The 18,925-nt window shown below is 49.2% G+C and overlaps 1 protein-coding gene across 7 annotated transcripts in view; it reads right to left on the bottom strand.

Annotated features, from left to right (window-relative positions):
• Window positions 1-18,925, bottom strand: part of LOC140404101 (uncharacterized) — a 214,929-nt gene that overhangs the window by 60,886 nt on the left and 135,118 nt on the right. For all 7 annotated transcript variants that reach the window (XM_072492512.1, XM_072492510.1, XM_072492509.1 and 4 more), the window contains 3 exons: window positions 16,834-16,868; window positions 15,011-15,119; window positions 9,833-10,307 (listed from right to left, as the gene is read on the bottom strand). In XM_072492512.1, the coding sequence (XP_072348613.1) occupies window positions 9,833-10,307; window positions 15,011-15,119; window positions 16,834-16,868 (619 nt within the window). The remainder of the gene's footprint in view (window positions 1-9,832; window positions 10,308-15,010; window positions 15,120-16,833; window positions 16,869-18,925) is intronic.

Below are 18,925 nucleotides of genomic sequence, written 5' to 3' on the forward strand. Positions count from 1 at the left end.
TAGAGTCAGCAAGACAGTCAGAGAGAGACAGAGAGAGTGTTAGAGAGTCAGCAAGACAGTCAGAGAGAGACAGAGAGAGTGTTAGAGTCAGCAAGACAGTCAGAGAGAGTCAGAGAGAGGGTTAGAGTCAGCAAGACAGTCAGAGAGAGACAGAGAGAGTGTTAGAGTCAGCAAGACAGTCAGAGAGAGACAGAGAGAGTGTTAGAGTCAGCAAGACAGTCAGACAGAGACAGAGAGAGTGTTAGAGAGTCAGCAAGACAGTCAGAGAGAGACAGAGAGAGTGTTAGAGTCAGCAAGACAGTCAGAGAGAGACAGAGAGAGTGTTAGAAAGTCAGCAAGACAGTCAGAGAGAGACAGAGAGTGTTAGAGAGTCAGCAAGACAGTCAGAGAGAGACAGAGAGAGTGTTAGAGTCAGCAAGACAGTCAGAAAGAGACAGAGAGAGTGTTAGAGTCAGCAAGACAGTCAGAGAGAGACAGAGAGAGTGTTAGAGAGTCAGCAAGACAGTCAGAGAGAGACAGAGAGAGTGTTAGAGTCAGCAAGACAGTCAGAGAGAGACAGAGAGAGTGTTAGAGTCAGCAAGACAGTCAGACAGAGACAGAGAGAGTGTTAGAGAGTCAGCAAGACAGTCAGAGAGAGACAGAGAGAGTGTTAGAGTCAGCAAGACAGTCAGAGAGAGACAGAGAGAGTGTTAGAGAGTCAGCAAGACAGTCAGAGAGAGACAGAGAGAGTGTTAGAGTCAGCAAGACAGTCAGAGAGAGACAGTGAGAGTGTTAGAGTCAGCAAGACAGTCAGAGAGAGAGAGTGTTAGAGAGTCAGCAAGACAGTCAGAGAGAGTGTTAGAGTCAGCAAGACAGTCAGAGAGAGACAGAGAGAGTGATAGAGTCAGCAAGACAGTCAGAGAGAGACAGAGAGAGTGTTAGAGTCAGCAAGACAGTCAGAGAGAAACAGTGTGTTAGAGTCAGCAAGACAGTCAGAGAGAGACACAGAGAGTGTTAGAAAGTCAGCAAGACAGTCAGAGAGAGACAGAGAGTGTTAGAGAGTCAGCAAGACAGTCAGAGAGAGAGAGTGTTAGAGTCAGCAAGACAGTCAGAAAGAGACAGAGAGAGTGTTAGAGTCAGCAAGACAGTCAGAGAGAGAGAGTGTTAGAGAGTCAGCAAGACAGTCAGAGAGAGTGTTAGAGTCAGCAAGACAGTCAGAGAGAGACAGAGAGAGTGTTAGAGAGTCAGCAAGACAGTCAGAGAGAGACAGAGAGAGTGTTAGAGTCAGCAAGACAGTCAGAGAGAGACAGAGAGAGTGTTAGAGTCAGCAAGACAGTCAGAGAGAGACAGAGAGAGTGTTAGAGCCAGCAAGACAGTCAGACAGAGACAGAGAGAGTGTTAGAGTCAGCAAGACAGTCAGAGAGAGGCAGAGAGAGTGTTAGAGAGTCAGCAAGACAGTCAGAGAGAGACAGAGAGAGTGTTAGAGTCAGCAAGACAGTCAGAGAGAGACAGAGAGAGTGTTAGAGTCAGCAAGACAGTCAGAGAGAGGCAGAGAGAGTGTTAGAGAGTCAGCAAGACAGTCAGAGAGAGACAGAGAGAGTGTTAGAGAGTCAGCAAGACAGTCAGAGAGAGACAGAGAGAGTGTTAGAGTCAGCAAGACAGTCAGAGAGAGACAGAGAGAGTGATAGAGAGTCAGCAAGACAGTCAATGAGAGATAGAGAGAGTGTTAGAGTCAGCAAGACAGACAGAGAGAGTGTTAGAGAGTCAGCAAGACAGTCAGAGAGAGACAGAGAGTGTTAGAGTCAGCAAGACAGTTAGAGAGAGACAGAGAGAGTGTTAGAGAGTCAGCAAGACAGTCAATGAGAGATAGAGAGAGTGTTAGAGTCAGCAAGACAGTCAGAGAGAGACAGAGAGAGTGTTAGAGAGTCAGCAAGACAGTCAGAGAGAGACAGAGAGAGTGTTAGAGTCAGCAAGACAGTCAGAGAGAGACAGAGAGAGTGTTAGAAAGTCAGCAAGACAGTCAGAGAGAGACAGAGAGTGTTAGAGAGTCAGCAAGACAGTCAGAGAGAGACAGAGAGAGTGTTAGAGTCAGCAAGACAGTCAGAAAGAGACAGAGAGAGTGTTAGAGTCAGCAAGACAGTCAGAGAGAGACAGAGAGAGTGTTAGAGAGTCAGCAAGACAGTCAGAGAGAGACAGAGAGAGTGTTAGAGTCAGCAAGACAGTCAGAGAGAGACAGAGAGTGTTAGAGTCAGCAAGACAGTCAGACAGAGACAGAGAGAGTGTTAGAGAGTCAGCAAGACAGTCAGAGAGAGACAGAGAGAGTGTTAGAGTCAGCAAGACAGTCAGAGAGAGACAGAGAGAGTGTTAGAGAGTCAGCAAGACAGTCAGAGAGAGACAGAGAGAGTGTTAGAGTCAGCAAGACAGTCAGAGAGAGACAGTGAGAGTGTTAGAGTCAGCAAGACAGTCAGAGAGAGAGAGTGTTAGAGAGTCAGCAAGACAGTCAGAGAGAGTGTTAGAGTCAGCAAGACAGTCAGAGAGAGACAGAGAGAGTGATAGAGTCAGCAAGACAGTCAGAGAGAGACAGAGAGAGTGTTAGAGTCAGCAAGACAGTCAGAGAGAGACACAGAGAGTGTTAGAAAGTCAGCAAGACAATCCGAGAGAGACAGAGAGAGTGTTAGAGTCAGCAAGACAGTCAGAGAGAGACACAGAGAGTGTTAGAGTCAGCAAGACAGTCAGAGAGAGACACAGAGAGTGTTACAAAGTCAGCAAGACAGTCAGAGAGAGACAGAGAGTGTTAGAGAGTCAGCAAGACAGTCCGAGAGAGACAGAGAGAGTGTTAGAGTCAGCAAGACAGTCAGAGAGAGACACAGAGAGTGTTAGAGTCAGCAAGACAGTCAGAGAGAGACACAGAGAGTGTTACAAAGTCAGCAAGACAGTCAGAGAGAGACAGAGAGTGTTAGAGAGTCAGCAAGACAGTCAGAGAGAGACAGAGAGAGTGTTAGAGTCAGCAAGACAGTCAGAAAGAGACAGAGAGAGTGTTAGAGTCAGCAAGACAGTCAGAGAGAGACAGAGAGAGTGTTAGAGTCAGCAAGACAGTCAGAGAGAGACACAGAGAGTGTTAGAAAGTCAGCAAGACAGTCAGAGAGAGACAGAGAGTGTTAGAGAGTCAGCAAGACAGTCAGAGAGAGTGTTAGAGTCAGCAAGACAGTCAGAGAGAGACAGAGAGAGTGTTAGAGTCAGCAAGACAGTCAGAGAGAGACAGAGAGAGTGTTAGAGAGTCAGCAAGACAGTCAGAGAGAGACAGAGAGAGTGTTAGAGTCAGCAAGACAGTCAGAGAGAGACAGAGAGAGTGTTAGAGTCAGCAAGACAGTCAGAGAGAGACAGAGAGAGTGTTAGAGCCAGCAAGACAGTCAGAGAGAGACAGAGAGAGTGTTAGTCAGCAAGACAGTCAGAGAGAGGCAGAGAGAGTGTTAGAGAGTCAGCAAGACAGTCAGAGAGAGACAGAGAGAGTGTTAGAGTCAGCAAGACAGTCAGAGAGAGACAGAGAGAGTGTTAGAGTCAGCAAGACAGTCAGAGAGAGGCAGAGAGAGTGTTAGAGAGTCAGCAAGACAGTCAGAGAGAGGCAGAGAGAGTGTTAGAGAGTCAGCAAGACAGTCAGAGAGAGACAGAGAGAGTGTTAGAGAGTCAGCAAGACAGTCAGAGAGAGACAGAGAGAGTGTTAGAGTCAGCAAGACAGTCAGAGAGAGACAGAGTGTTAGAGTCAGCAAGACAGACAGAGAGAGTGTTAGAGAGTCAGCAAGACAGTCAGAGAGAGACAGAGAGTGTTAGAGTCAGCAAGACAGTCAGAGAGAGACAGAGAGAGTGTTAGAGAGTCAGCAAGACAGTCAATGAGAGATAGAGAGAGTGTTAGAGTCAGCAAGACAGTCAGAGAGAGACAGAGAGAGTGTTAGAGAGTCAGCAAGACAGTCAGAGAGAGACAGAGAGAGTGTTAGAGTCAGCAAGACAGTCAGAGAGAGGCAGAGAGTGTTAGAGAGTCAGCAAGACAGTCAGAGAGAGACAGAGAGAGTGTTAGAGAGTCAGCAAGACAGTCAGAGAGAGACAGAGAGAGTGTTAGAGTCAGCAAGACAGTCAGAGAGAGACAGAGTGTTAGTCAGCAAGACAGTCAGAGAGAGACAGAGAGAGTGTTAGAGAGTCAGCAAGACAGTCAGAGAGAGACAGAGAGAGTGTTAGAGTCAGCAAGACAGTCAGAGAGAGACAGAGAGAGTGATAGAGAGTCAGCAAGACAGTCAGAGAGAGACAGAGAGAGTGTTAGAGAGTCAGCAAGACAGTCAGAGAGAGACAGAGAGAGCGTTAGAGTCAGCAAGACAGTCAGAGAGAGACAGAGAGTGTTAGAGTCAGCAAGACAGTCAGAGAGAGACAGAGAGAGTGTTAGAGAGTCAGCAAGACAGTCAGAGAGAGACAGAGAGAGTGGTAGAGAGTCAGCAAGACAGTCAGAGAGAGACAGAGAGAGTGTTCGAGAGTCAGCAAGACAGTCAGAGAGAGACAGAGAGAGTGTTAGAGTCAGCAAGACAGTCAGAGAGAGACAGAGAGAGTGTTAGAGAGTCAGCAAGACAGTCAGAGAGAGACAGAGAGAGTGTTAGAGAGTCAGCAAGACAGTCAGAGAGAGACAGAGAGAGTGTTAGAGAGTCAGCAAGACAGTCAGAGAGAGACAGAGAGAGTGTCAGAGAGTCAGCAAGACAGTCAGAGAGAGACAGAGAGAGTGTTAGAGAGTCAGCAAGACAGTCAGAGAGAGACAGAGAGAGTGTTAGAGTCAGCAAGACAGTCAGAGAGAGACAGAGAGAGTGATAGAGTCAGCAAGACAGTCAGAGAGAGACAGAGAGAGTGTTAGAGAGTCAGCAAGACAGTCAGAGAGAGACACAGAGAGTGTTAGAGTCAGCAAGACAGTCAGAGAGAGACAGAGAGAGTGTTAGAGTCAGCAAGACAGTCAGAGAGAGACAGAGAGAGTGTTAGAGAGTCAGCAAGACAGTCAGAGAGAGACAGAGAGAGTGTTAGAGTCAGCAAGACAGTCAGAGAGAGACAGAGAGAGTGTTAGAGAGTCAGCAAGACAGTCAGAGAGAGACAGAGAGAGTGTTAGAGAGTCAGCAAGACAGTCAGAGAGAGTGTTAGAGAGTCAGCAAGACAGTCAGAGAGAGACAGAGAGAGTGTTAGAGAGTCAGCAAGACAGTCAGAGAGAGACAGAGAGAGTGTTAGAGTCAGCAAGACAGTCAGAGAGAGACAGAGAGAGTGTTAGAGTCAGCAAGACAGTCAGAGAGAGACAGAGAGAGTGTTAGAGTCAGCAAGACAGTCAGAGAGAGACAGAGAGAGTGTTAGAGAGTCAGCAAGACAGTCAGAGAGAGAGAGACAGAGTGTTAGAGAGTCAGCAAGACAGTCAGAGAGAGACAGAGAGAGTGTTAGAGTCAGCAAGACAGTCAGAGAGAGAGAGTGTTAGAGAGTCAGCATGACAGTCAGAGAGAGACAGAGAGAGTGTTAGAGTCAGCAAGACAGTCAGAGAGAGACAGAGAGAGTGTTAGAGAGTCAGCAAGACAGTCAGAGAGAGACAGAGAGAGTGTTAGAGTCAGCAAGACAGTCAGAGAGAGTCAGAGAGAGGGTTAGAGTCAGCAAGACAGTCAGAGAGAGACAGAGAGAGTGTTAGAGTCAGCAAGACAGTCAGAGAGAGACAGAGAGAGTGTTAGAGTCAGCAAGACAGTCAGACAGAGACAGAGAGAGTGTTAGAGAGTCAGCAAGACAGTCAGAGAGAGACAGAGCGAGTGTTAGAGTCAGCAAGACAGTCAGAGAGAGACAGAGAGAGTGTTAGAAAGTCAGCAAGACAGTCAGAGAGAGACAGAGAGTGTTAGAGAGTCAGCAAGACAGTCAGAGAGAGACAGAGAGAGTGTTAGAGTCAGCAAGACAGTCAGAAAGAGACAGAGAGAGTGTTAGAGTCAGCAAGACAGTCAGAGAGAGACAGAGAGAGTGTTAGAGAGTCAGCAAGACAGTCAGAGAGAGACAGAGAGAGTGTTAGAGTCAGCAAGACAGTCAGAGAGAGACAGAGAGAGTGTTAGAGTCAGCAAGACAGTCAGACAGAGACAGAGAGAGTGTTAGAGAGTCAGCAAGACAGTCAGAGAGAGACAGAGAGAGTGTTAGAGTCAGCAAGACAGTCAGAGAGAGACAGAGAGAGTGTTAGAGAGTCAGCAAGACAGTCAGAGAGAGACAGAGAGAGTGTTAGAGTCAGCAAGACAGTCAGAGAGAGACAGTGAGAGTGTTAGAGTCAGCAAGACAGTCAGAGAGAGAGAGTGTTAGAGAGTCAGCAAGACAGTCAGAGAGAGTGTTAGAGTCAGCAAGACAGTCAGAGAGAGACAGAGAGAGTGATAGAGTCAGCAAGACAGTCAGAGAGAGACAGAGAGAGTGTTAGAGTCAGCAAGACAGTCAGAGAGAAACAGTGTGTTAGAGCCAGCAAGACAGTCAGAGAGAGACAGAGAGAGTGTTAGAGTCAGCAAGACAGTCAGAGAGAGACACAGAGAGTGTTAGAAAGTCAGCAAGACAGTCAGAGAGAGACAGAGAGTGTTAGAGAGTCAGCAAGACAGTCAGAGAGAGACAGAGAGAGTGTTAGAGTCAGCAAGACAGTCAGAAAGAGACAGAGAGAGTGTTAGAGTCAGCAAGACAGTCAGAGAGAGAGAGTGTTAGAGAGTCAGCAAGACAGTCAGAGAGAGACAGAGAGAGTGTTAGAGTCAGCAAGACAGTCAGAGAGAGAGAGTGTTAGAGAGTCAGCAAGACAGTCAGAGAGAGTGTTAGAGTCAGCAAGACAGTCAGAGAGAGACAGAGAGAGTGATAGAGTCAGCAAGACAGTCAGAGAGAGACAGAGAGAGTGTTAGAGTCAGCAAGACAGTCAGAGAGAGACAGAGAGAGTGATAGAGTCAGCAAGACAGTCAGAGAGAGACAGAGAGAGTGTTAGAGCCAGCAAGACAGTCAGAGAGAGACAGAGAGAGTGTTAGAGAGTCAGCAAGACAGTCAGAGAGAGACAGAGAGAGTGTTAGAGTCAGCAAGACAGTCAGAGAGAGACACAGAGAGTGTTAGAAAGTCAGCAAGACAGTCAGAGAGAGACAGAGAGTGTTAGAGAGTCAGCAAGACAGTCAGAGAGAGACAGAGAGAGTGTTAGAGTCAGCAAGACAGTCAGAAAGAGACAGAGAGAGTGTTAGAGTCAGCAAGACAGTCAGAGAGAGAGAGTGTTAGAGAGTCAGCAAGACAGTCAGAGAGAGTGTTAGAGTCAGCAAGACAGTCAGAGAGAGACAGAGAGAGTGTTAGAGAGTCAGCAAGACAGTCAGAGAGAGACAGAGAGAGTGTTAGAGTCAGCAAGACAGTCAGAGAGAGACAGAGAGAGTGTTAGAGTCAGCAAGACAGTCAGAGAGAGACAGAGAGAGTGTTAGAGAGTCAGCAAGACAGTCAGAGAGAGACAGAGAGAGTGTTAGAGCCAGCAAGACAGTCAGAGAGAGACAGAGAGAGTGTTAGAGAGTCAGCAAGACAGTCAGAGAGAGACAGAGAGAGTGTTAGAGTCAGCAAGACAGTCAGAGAGAGACAGAGAGAGTGTTAGAGTCAGCAAGACAGTCAGAGAGAGGCAGAGAGAGTGTTAGAGAGTCAGCAAGACAGTCAGCGAGAGGCAGAGAGAGTGTTAGAGAGTAAGCAAGACAGTCAGAGAGAGACAGAGAGAGTGTTAGAGTCAGCAAGACAGTCAGAGAGAGACAGAGTGTTAGAGTCAGCAAGACAGACAGAGAGAGTGTTAGAGAGTCAGCAAGACAGTCAGAGAGAGACAGAGAGAGTGTTAGAGTCAGCAAGACAGTCAGAGAGAGACAGAGTGTTAGAGTCAGCAAGACAGACAGAGAGAGTGTTAGAGAGTCAGCAAGACAGTCAGAGAGAGACAGAGAGTGTTAGAGTCAGCAAGACAGTCAGAGAGAGACAGAGAGAGTGTTAGAGAGTCAGCAAGACAGTCAATGAGAGATAGAGAGAGTGTTAGAGTCAGCAAGACAGTCAGAGAGAGACAGAGAGAGTGTTAGAGAGTCAGCAAGACAGTCAGAGAGAGACAGAGAGAGTGTTAGAGTCAGCAAGACAGTCAGAGAGAGACAGAGAGAGTGTTAGAGTCAGCAAGACAGTCAGAGAGAGGCAGAGAGAGTGTTAGAGTCAGCAAGACAGTCAGAGAGAGACAGAGAGAGTGTTAGAGTCAGCAAGACAGTCAGAGAGAGGCAGAGAGTGTTAGAGAGTCAGCAAGACAGTCAGAGAGAGACAGAGAGAGTGTTAGAGTCAGCAAGACAGTCAGAGAGAGACAGAGAGAGTGTTAGAGTCAGCAAGACAGTCAGAGAGAGACAGAGAGAGTGTTAGAGTCAGCAAGACAGTCAGAGAGAGGCAGAGAGTGTTAGAGAGTCAGCAAGACAGTCAGAGAGAGACAGAGAGAGTGTTAGAGTCAGCAAGACAGTCAGAGAGAGACAGAGAGAGTGTTAGAGAGTCAGCAAGACAGTCAGAGAGAGACAGAGAGAGTGTTAGAGTCAGCAAGACAGTCAGAGAGAGACAGAGAGAGTGTTAGAGTCAGCAAGACAGTCAGAGAGAGACAGAGAGAGTGTTAGAGTCAGCAAGACAGTCAGAGAGAGACAGAGAGAGTGTTAGAGTCAGCAAGACAGTCAGAGAGAGGCAGAGAGTGTTAGAGAGTCAGCAAGACAGTCAGAGAGAGACAGAGAGAGTGTTAGAGTCAGCAAGACAGTCAGAGAGAGGCAGAGAGTGTTAGAGAGTCAGCAAGACAGTCAGAGAGAGACAGAGTGTTAGAGTCAGCAAGACAGTCAGAGAGAGACAGAGAGAGTGTTAGAGAGTCAGCAAGACAGTCAATGAGAGATAGAGAGAGTGTTAGAGTCAGCAAGACAGTCAGAGAGAGACAGAGAGAGTGATAGAGAGTCAGCAAGACAGTCAGAGAGAGACAGAGAGAGTGTTAGAGAGTCAGCAAGACAGTCAGAGAGAGACAGAGAGAGCGTTAGAGAGTCAGCAAGACAGTCAGAGAGAGACAGAGAGTGTTAGAGTCAGCAAGACAGTCAGAGAGAGACAGAGAGAGTGTTAGAGTCAGCAAGACAGTCAGAGAGAGACAGAGAGAGTGGTAGAGAGTCAGCAAGACAGTCAGAGAGAGACAGAGAGAGTGTTAGAGTCAGCAAGACAGTCAGAGAGAGACAGAGAGAGTGTTAGAGAGTCAGCAAGACAGTCAGAGAGAGACAGAGAGTGTTAGAGTCAGCAAGACAGTCAGAGAGAGACAGAGAGAGTGGTAGAGAGTCAGCAAGACAGTCAGAGAGAGACAGAGAGAGTGTTAGAGTCAGCAAGACAGTCAGAGAGAGACAGAGAGTGTTAGAGTCAGCAAGACAGTCAGAGAGAGACACAGAGAGTGTTAGAGAGTCAGCAAGACAGTCAGAGAGAGACAGAGAGAGTGTTAGAGAGTCAGCAAGACAGTCAGAGAGAGACAGAGAGAGTGTTAGAGAGTCAGCAAGACAGTCAGAGAGAGACAGAGAGAGTGTTAGAGAGTCAGCAAGACAGTCAGAGAGAGACAGAGAGAGTGTTAGAGAGTCAGCAAGACAGTCAGAGAGAGACAGAGAGAGTGTTAGAGAGTCAGCAAGACAGTCAGAGAGAGACAGAGAGAGTGTTAGAGAGTCAGCAAGACCGTCCGAGACAGTCAGAGAGAGAGAGAGAGTCACAGAGAGTTGGAGAGAACAAAATCTTTGTGACGGGCATTTGTCGCCTGGAGATTGCTGGTGACCATTATGAGCCATTCGGAGGATCGTTAAACTGTATGTACCTCCAAAAGAGTGTCATTGCGTTGCTGGCTTCCTCACTGGGCATCTCTCGCTCCGGGATCCTACTGTAACTGGGCATCTCTCGCTCCGGGATCCTACTGTAACTGGGAATCTCTCGCTCCGGGATCCTGCTGAAACTGGGAATCTCTCGCTCCGGGATCCTGCTGAAACTGGGAATCTCTCGCTCCGGGATCCTACTGTAACTGGGAATCTCTCGCTCCGGGATCCTGCTGAAACTGGGAATCTCTCGCTCCGGGATCCTGCTGAAACTGGGAATCTCTCGCTCCGGGATCCTGCTGTAACTGGGAATCTCTCGCTCCGGGATCCTGCTGTAACTGGGAATCTCTCGCTCCGGAATCCTGCTGTAACTGGGTCCATTGCAGAACGCTGCGTGTTCCACTATTTGATCAGCGGGGAAGTTTTGACTGCAGAGTGGACATTCCTGCGCCTGTACCATTGCAGTTTCCTGGGAAATTTCTGAATTAAACAAAAGGACAAAGAAAATCAGAACATGGCCAGCACCTCAGTCAGATTCAGTCTACGCGGAACCTGTGCCCTGACACAGTCAGAGTTTGTGCAATTTGGAATAAATCAGAGGCAGCAACTATTGACTCAAACCCCAGCAGAACCAGGTTCTATGGAATGTGCCCCAGTGTGAGTCACAATCCATGGAATCTGTACCCCAGTGAAAACCAGTGACTGCGATCATTTTGAGGTCTTCCTTAGATTGAAGGATCGTGCCAGGGGACTGGAGATCTGCAAATATTATATTGTTATTCAAAAAGGGATGCAAAGATAATCCCAGCAACTACAGGTAATCTGAAGTTTAACTCAGGTAGTGGGGAAGCTTCTAGTGTAAAGGTCCTTCCTTTTCATTCCCTTAGTTCCTATTTCTTCTATTTTGTCTTTATCACTTCTGGTCCATGGATCATTAATGGAGACATACATTTAAATCGAGCAGAGGAAGTAAGGAGCTCAAACTGTCAAAATAGTACACTGTGTTATAAAGTTTTGTATTTTGGGCGGAAGAACCCAGACTTTATGGCACCCAAGATGGTGGCCATTGGATTGGCCAGGGACAGTATTCTGCTCGGCAACAATAGCGATTGGTTCCTGTCAGGTGGAGCTTTTCAGAGAGAACCCAGGAGAAGTGGCTGGACCCTCAGGTGGAAGCAGCCCCCTTTCTCTCTCTCTCTCTGCTCTTTCTCTCTCTCTCTGCGCGTTCTCTCTGCTCTCTCCCTCGCTCTCTCTCTCTCACTCTCTCACTCTCTCTCTGATCTTTCTCTCTCTCTGTGCGCTCTCTCTCTGCTCTCTCTCTCTGCTCTGTCTCTCTCTGCTCTCTGCGCTCTCTCTCTCTGTGTCTCTCTCACTCTCTCTCTCTGCTCTCTCTGTTCCCTCTCTCTCTCCTCTCTCTGTTCTCTCTCTCTGTCTCGGCTTGCTCTCTCTCTCTGCTCTCTCTCTCTGCTCTCTCAGCGCTCTCTCTCACGGTCTCTGCTCTCTCTCTCTCTGTTTCTGCTCTCTCTCTCTTTGCTCGCTCTCTCTATTCTCTCTCTCTCTCTATCTGCTCTCTCTCTCTCTGCTCTCTATCTCTTTCTGTTTCTGCTCTCTCTCTCTCTCTGCACTCTCTTCTCTCTCTCTCTCTGCTCTCTCTCTCTCTCTGTCTCTCTCTTGAATGCGGGCTGTCTGGTATTTTTGTGAATCTAAAGTGCAAACTATCACAAACTGAAAGCCAAGACTGGAAGAAGAAACTAACTGGGAGGCACCCCAGTGAAACAAAGACTCTTATCCTGTTACTGTCATTGTTATTTTACCCCCTTCTTTCCCCTCTGTGTTTGTTTATCTGTGTGTGTGTCTAGAGGGTGGAGTGGGTTAAAGGGAGGGTTAGAGATTAGGTAATAGTTAACCCATCGTATTTGTTGCCTGTTGGGCCCGCTGTTAGTTAGGACCTTTAATGAGGCAAGGGAGGGAGAGGCTCGTGAGGGAGATGGTGAGGGTAGACAGGAGGTATGCGGAGGTGCCCGAGGAAGGATTGTTGAGGAAGAGGCGCAGCCTCCAGGCCGAATTCGACCTGGTGACCACCAGGAAGGCGGAGGTGCAGTGGAGGAAGGCCCAGGGGGCGATTTACGAGTATGGAGAAAAGGCAAGCCGGATGCTGGCGCATCAGCTTCGGAAGCGGGACGCAGCTAGGGAGATCGGGGGAGTTAAGGACAGGGGAGGGAGCATGGTGCGGAATGGGGTTGGCATCAATGGGGTCTTCAGGGACTTCTACGAGGAATTGTACCGATCCGAGCCCCCACGGGAGGAGGGAGGGATGGGCCGTTTCCTGGACCAATTGAGGTTTCCAAAGGTGGAAGAGGGACTGGTGGCGGGACTTGGGGCCCCGATTGGGCTGGAGGAGCTGATCAAAGGGATAGGAAGCATGCAGGGGGGGTAGGCACTGGGGCCGGACGGTTTCCCGGTCAAGTTCTATAAAAAATATATGGACCTGTTGGGCCCGCTGTTAGTTAGGACCTTTAATGAGGCAAGGGAGGGGGGGGCTTTACCCCCGACAATGTCCCGGGCACTGATCTCCTTGATCCTGAAGCAGGACAAGGATCCCCTGCAGTGTGGGTCTTACAGACCGATTTCCTTGCTAAATGTAGATGCCAAGGTGCTGGCGAAGGTCTTAGCCACGAGGATTGAGGATTGTGTGCCGCAGATAATCCATGAAGACCAGACGGGGTTTGTGAAGGGGAGGCAGTAGAACGCGAATGTGCGGAGGCTCCTGAACGTTAGCATGATGCCGGCGAGGGAGGGGGAGGCGGAGATAGTGGTGACGATGGACGCTGAGAAAGCCTTCGATATGGTAGAGTGGGGGTACCTGTGGGAGGTGCTGAAGAGGTTCGGGTTTGGGGAGGGGTTTGTCAGGTGGGTTAGGCTGTTGTACGAGGTCCCGATGGCGAGTGTGGCCACAAATAGGAGGAGGTCCGAGTACTTTCGGTTGCACCGAGGGACGAGACAGGGGTGTCCCCTGTCCCCCCTGCTCTTCGCACTGGCGATTGAACCCCTGGCTACGGCACTGAGAGAGTAGAGGAACTGGAGGGGGTTGGTGCGGGGTGGGGAGGAGCATAGGGTGTCGCTTTATGTGGACGACCTGCTGCTGTATGTGGCGGACCCGGTGGGAGGAATGCCGGAGGTAATGAGGATGCTTAGGGAATTCGGGGACTTTTCGGGGTACAAGCTCAATATGGGGAAGAGCGAGCTGTTCGTGGTTCACCCAGGGGACCAGGAGAGGGGGATTGGCGAGCTCCCATTAAAAAGGGCAGAGAGGAGTTTCAGATATTTGGGGGTCCAGGTGGCCAGGAGCTGGGGGGCCCTGCATAGGCTTAACTTTACAAGGCTGGTGGATCAAATGGAGGAGGAGTTCAAGAGGTGGGACGTGTTGCCGCTGTCCTTGGCGGGTAGGGTGCAGTCAATCAAAATGACGGTGCTCCCAAGGTTTTTGTTCCTGTTCCAGTGCCTCCCCATGTTTGTCCCGAAGGCTTTTTTCAGGCGGGTTAACAGGAGTATAATGGGGTTTGTGTGGGCGCGAGGGACTCCGAGGGTGAGAAGGGTGTTCCTGGAGCGGAGTAGAGATAGGGGGTGGGCTGGCGCTGCCCAACCTCTGAGTACTACTGGGCCGCCAATGCGATGATGGTGCGCAAGTGGGTGATGGAGGGGGAGGGGGCTGCATGGAAGAGGCTGGAGACGGCGTCCTGTGTGGGTACGAATCTGGGGGCGCTGGCAACGGTGCCGCTGCCGCTCCCTCCAAGGAGGTATACCACGAGCCCGGTGGTGGTGGCGGCCCTCAAAATGTGGGGGCAGTGGAGGCGGCATAGGGGGGATGTTAGGGCCTCGGCGTGGACCCCATTACGGGGGAACCACCGGTTCGCCCCAGGAAGAACAGGTGGAGGGTTTTCGGGGTGGCACAGGGCAGGCATACGAAAGTTATGGGACCTGTTTGTGGACGGGAAGTTCGCGAGCTTGGGTGAGCTGGAGAAGTTACGGGCTCCCCCCGGGGAACACCTTCAGGTACTTACAGGTAAGGGCGTTTGCCAGACGGCAGGTGGTGGAATTCCCACGGCTACTGCCACGCACAGTACAGGACAGGGTACTCTCGGGGGGGTGGGTGGGAGAGGGGAAGATCTCGGAAACTTACCAGGTGATGCAGGAGGAGGAGGAGGCCTCGGTGGTGGAGGTAAAAAGTAAGTGGGAGGAGGAGTTGGGAGAGGAGATCGAAGAGGGGACGTGGGCAGATGCCCTAGGGAGGGTGAACTCTTCCTCTTCGTGGCAGCAGCAGCTCGGGGGGGGGGGGGTTACTTTATTCCTGTTTATGTTATTTACACTGGAGGGTCTGAGGGGGTGTATACACCGGTTGTCTTAAGTCGGGGTGTTAATGTTAATTGATTATTTATGTACAGCGGGGGAGGGGTTTGGGGAGGTTGCTTTTCTAGATTGTGTTTTGTACTTAACCCTGTTGGGTTCCTTTTTCATTTTGTTATTGATATTTTATGAAAACCTTAATAAAAATTATTTTAAAAAAAAGAAGCGGAGGGGTCAAGAAGCGGAGGGGTCAAGAAGCGGAGGGGTCAAGAAGCGGAGGGGTCAAGAAGCGGAGGGGTCAAGAAGCGGAGGGGTCAAGAAGCGGAGGGGTCAAGAAGCGGAGGGGTCAAGAAGCGGAGGGGTCAAGAAGCGGAGGGGTCAAGAAGCGGAGGGGTCAAGAAGCGGAGGGGTCACACGTTTAAGGTGATTATCAAAAGAAGCAATTGAGACACGAGGAGAAATGCGAGTGGTCGGGATGCGGAATTCTCTGCCTGGGAGAGTGGCAGAGGCAGCGAGTGGTCGGGATCCGGAATTCCGGAGAGTTGTGGCAGCGAGTGGTCGGGATCCGGAATTCCGGAGAGTGGTGGTGGCAGATTCAAGCAAGGATTTCAATAGGGAACAGGATCGTTGTGTAAAGACAAAAAATGTCGAGGACCACCGGAGGAAGGTGGGAATATCCGCAGGTGAATTGCTCCTGTAGAGAGTCAGCATGGACATGCTGGCTGAATGGCCTCTTTCTGTGCTGTAACCATTCTATAATATGGTACCAGGGAGCAAAATGAGTGGGAGTGGGTAGTCACAATGACACCAGTGGCACCTCAGGGTGCTGCTGATTGTACCTGTGCTGTTGTGTGGAGCTCCAGGTACATCTGCTGAGACAGAGGAACGCATGTCAGTCACGTGTTGGTGGGAGTAACTTGTGCAAGTTGCAGATGAATGATCCTCGCCCTGAATCAGCAGAAAGAACAGCAACATTAATCTCCAGCAAATTCTCCAGGAAACAAACACTGCCCACCTCATATCGCCCAGAGGATCACACAAGGAACAGGATTGCTACAAGCTGCCAAATTTACTGTTCCTCACGTTGTCCGTGATAATTGTTGCAGAAAGAATGTGAATTTGTTCAGGACAAAATTGGCTGAGTTGTGATTCTCCCATGGCTGAATATCTGCCAACGCCGACTGGCAGGGAGCTTACCTGTGGGGTAAATGGTTTGTGACTAGTGCCCAGGTTAGGAGTCAGTGTTCTCAGCAGGAATTCTCATTCAGCTCAGTCAGTGGTTCGGTCAAACAACATCGCCCTCGGGTGTAACACGTGGGTACTGCAACTGTTCATAACTAAACATTTTATAATAATAATCTTTATTATCACAAGTAGGCTTATATTAACACTGCAATGAAGTTACTGTGAAAAGCCCCTAGTCGCCACATTCCGGCGCCTGTTCGGGTCACAGAGGGAGAATTCAGAATGTCCAATTCACCTAACAGCACGTCTTTCGGGACTTGTGGGAGGAAACCGGAGCACCCGGAGGAAACCCACGCAGACACGGGGAGAACGTGCAGACTCCGCACAGACAGTGACCCAAGCCGGGAATCGAACCTGGGACCCTGGAGCTGTGAAGCAACAGTGCTAACCACTGTGCTATCCTGCATGTGCCAGCTCTTTGTAAGAGCGATTATCCATCCGTCCCACTCCCCCTGCTGCTTTCCCAAAGCCCTGTCAATATTTTACTCCAAGTATTTGTTCAATTCCATTTTGACAGTCAGTGCTGGCCTCCTCCCAGCCTTTCAGAACATTTCCCATCTCGCCCCCGGTTCTTGTGCCAATCAGCTCCGATCGGGGTCCCGCTGGTTACTGAGCCTTCTCCTTATTTACTTTTTCAAAACCATTCGTGATTTTGAACACGTCCATCAAATCTCCCAAGGAGCGAGTGTGAAACGGAATCCCATTTCCCATCCCCATCAGTCTCCATACTATCCCCTGTATGCAGTCCTTGGGATACAGAATCAGCCATGAATCCTCAGGCCTGCGAGTTTCAATCTTCATGTTCAGTGAAATAAAGATCTGAGGGGTTTGGTCTGTGGTTCTGCATCCGTGGGGTACGGAGTCTGTGAAGTTCTGAGATTCATAGTTTTGTTTTATTTCAGATATATGGGGAGTGAGCTGAGCATAAAGGAGGGCAGGAGGATGTGAATCAGTGAGCATGGGGTATATGGGTCATTGGGATACGGTTCCTGTGATACTGATCTCATGACTCCACAATGTAGGCATCAAGGAGTAAGGGTTTGAGGTGTGGCATATAGATCCATGGAACAGATGTTGTGGAGGTATCACTGGCTCTGGGTGACCCCCTATGATGGAGGGGTGGGGGTCGTATCAACAGGGTCAGGATACAGTAAGCTCCTAACAGCAAAAAAATCACATTATTTGGACCAGGCACCGACAATGTGGGGCTGGTTTAGCACTGGGCTAAATCGCTGGCTTGGAAAGCAGACCAAGGCAGGCCAGCAGCACGGTTCAATTCCCGCACCAGCCTCCCCGAACAGGCGCCGGAATGTGGCGACTAGGGGCTTTTCACAGTAACTTCATTGAAGCCTACTTGTGACAATAAGTGATTTTCATTTTCATGAAACAACGCAGAAAATGTGTAAAATCGTCTCACTGTATTCGAAGATGCTCCTCGCGGAGTCAATAACCCTTAAAAACAGAAACAAAGGACAAGGAATTACCATTCGTGCCAAAATCTTCCACTTAAACACATTTATAATTTAATGAATTATCTAAATGTTGGGTTCTGACATCACACACTCAATCACCCAGTTACTGTCAGTGACAGTCTGCTCTTAGTGACAGTCTGCTCTTAGTGACAGTCTGCTCTTAGTGACAGTCTGCTCTTAGTGACAGTCTGCTCTTAGTGACAGTCTGCTCTTAGTGACAGTCTGCTCTTAGTGACAGTCTGCTCTTAGTGACAGTCTGCTCTTAGTGACAGTCTGCTCTTAGTGACAGTCTGCTCTTAGTGACAGTCTGCTCTTAGTGACAGTCTGCTCTTAGTGACAGTCTGCTCTTAGTGACAGTCTGCTCTTAGTGACAGTCTGCTCTTAGTGACAGTCTGCTCTTAGTGACAGTCTGCTCTTAGTGACAGTCTGCTCTTAGTGACAGTCTGCTCTTAGTGACAGTCTGCTCTTAGTGACAGTCTGCTCTTAGTGACAGTCTGCTCTTAGTGACAGTCTGCTCTTAGTGACAGTCTGCTCTTAGTGACAGTCTGCTCTTAGTGACAGTCTGCTCTTAGTGACAGTCTGCTCTTAGTGACAGTCTGCTCTTAGTGACAGTCTGCTCTTAGTGACAGTCTGCTCTTAGTGACAGTCTGCTCTTAGTGACAGTCTGCTCTTAGTGACAGTCTGCTCTTAGTGACAGTCTGCTCTTAGTGACAGTCTGCTCTTAGTGACAGTCTGCTCTTAGTGACAGTCTGCTCTTAGTGACAGTCTGCTCTTAGTGACAGTCTGCTCTTAGTGACAGTCTGCTCTTAGTGACAGTCTGCTCTTAGTGACAGTCTGCTCTTAGTGACAGTCTGCTCTTAGTGACAGTCTGCTCTTAGTGACAGTCTGCTCTTAGTGACAGTCTGCTCTTAGTGACAGTCTGCTCTTAGTGACAGTCTGCTCTTAGTGACAGTCTGCTCTTAGTGACAGTCTGCTCTTAGTGACAGTCTGCTCTTAGTGACAGTCTGCTCTTAGTGACAGTCTGCTCTTAGTGACAGTCTGCTCTTAGTGACAGTCTGCTCTTAGTGACAGTCTGCTCTTAGTGACAGTCTGCTCTTAGTGACAGTCTGCTCTTAGTGACAGTCTGCTCTTAGTGACAGTCTGCTCTTAGTGACAGTCTGCTCTTAGTGACAGTCTGCTCTTAGTGACAGTCTGCTCTTAGTGACAGTCTGCTCTTAGTGACAGTCTGCTCTTAGTGACAGTCTGCTCTTAGTGACAGTCTGCTCTTAGTGACAGTCTGCTCTTAGTGACAGTCTGCTCTTAGTGACAGTCTGCTCTTAGTGACAGTCTGCTCTTAGTGACAGTCTGCTCTTAGTGACAGTCTGCTCTTAGTGACAGTCTGCTCTTAGTGACAGTCTGCTCTTAGTGACAGTCTGCTCTTAGTGACAGTCTGCTCTTAGTGACAGTCTGCTCTTAGTGACAGTCTGCTCTTAGTGACAGTCTGCTCTTAGTGACAGTCTGCTCTTAGTGACAGTCTGCTCTTAGTGACAGTCTGCTCTTAGTGACAGTCTGCTCTTAGTGACAGTCTGCTCTTAGTGACAGTCTGCTCTTAGTGACAGTCTGCTCTTAGTGACAGTCTGCTCTTAGTGACAGTCTGCTCTTAGTGACAGTCTGCTCTTAGTGACAGTCTGCTCTTAGTGACAGTCTGCTCTTAGTGACAGTCTGCTCTTAGTGACAGTCTGCTCTTAGTGACAGTCTGCTCTTAGTGACAGTCTGCTCTTAGTGACAGTCTGCTCTTAGTGACAGTCTGCTCTTAGTGACAGTCTGCTCTTAGTGACAGTCTGCTCTTAGTGACAGTCTGCTCTTAGTGACAGTCTGCTCTTAGTGACAGTCTGCTCTTAGTGACAGTCTGCTCTTAGTGACAGTCTGCTCTTAGTGACAGTCTGCTCTTAGTGACAGTCTGCTCTTAGTGACAGTCTGCTCTTAGTGACAGTCTGCTCTTAGTGACAGTCTGCTCTTAGTGACAGTCTGCTCTCATGTACGTCGGACTAGTTTTGA

The sequence above is a fragment of the Scyliorhinus torazame genome, chromosome 29, assembly GCF_047496885.1.
Source record: "Scyliorhinus torazame isolate Kashiwa2021f chromosome 29, sScyTor2.1, whole genome shotgun sequence".
Lineage (NCBI taxonomy): Eukaryota > Metazoa > Chordata > Chondrichthyes > Carcharhiniformes > Scyliorhinidae > Scyliorhinus > Scyliorhinus torazame.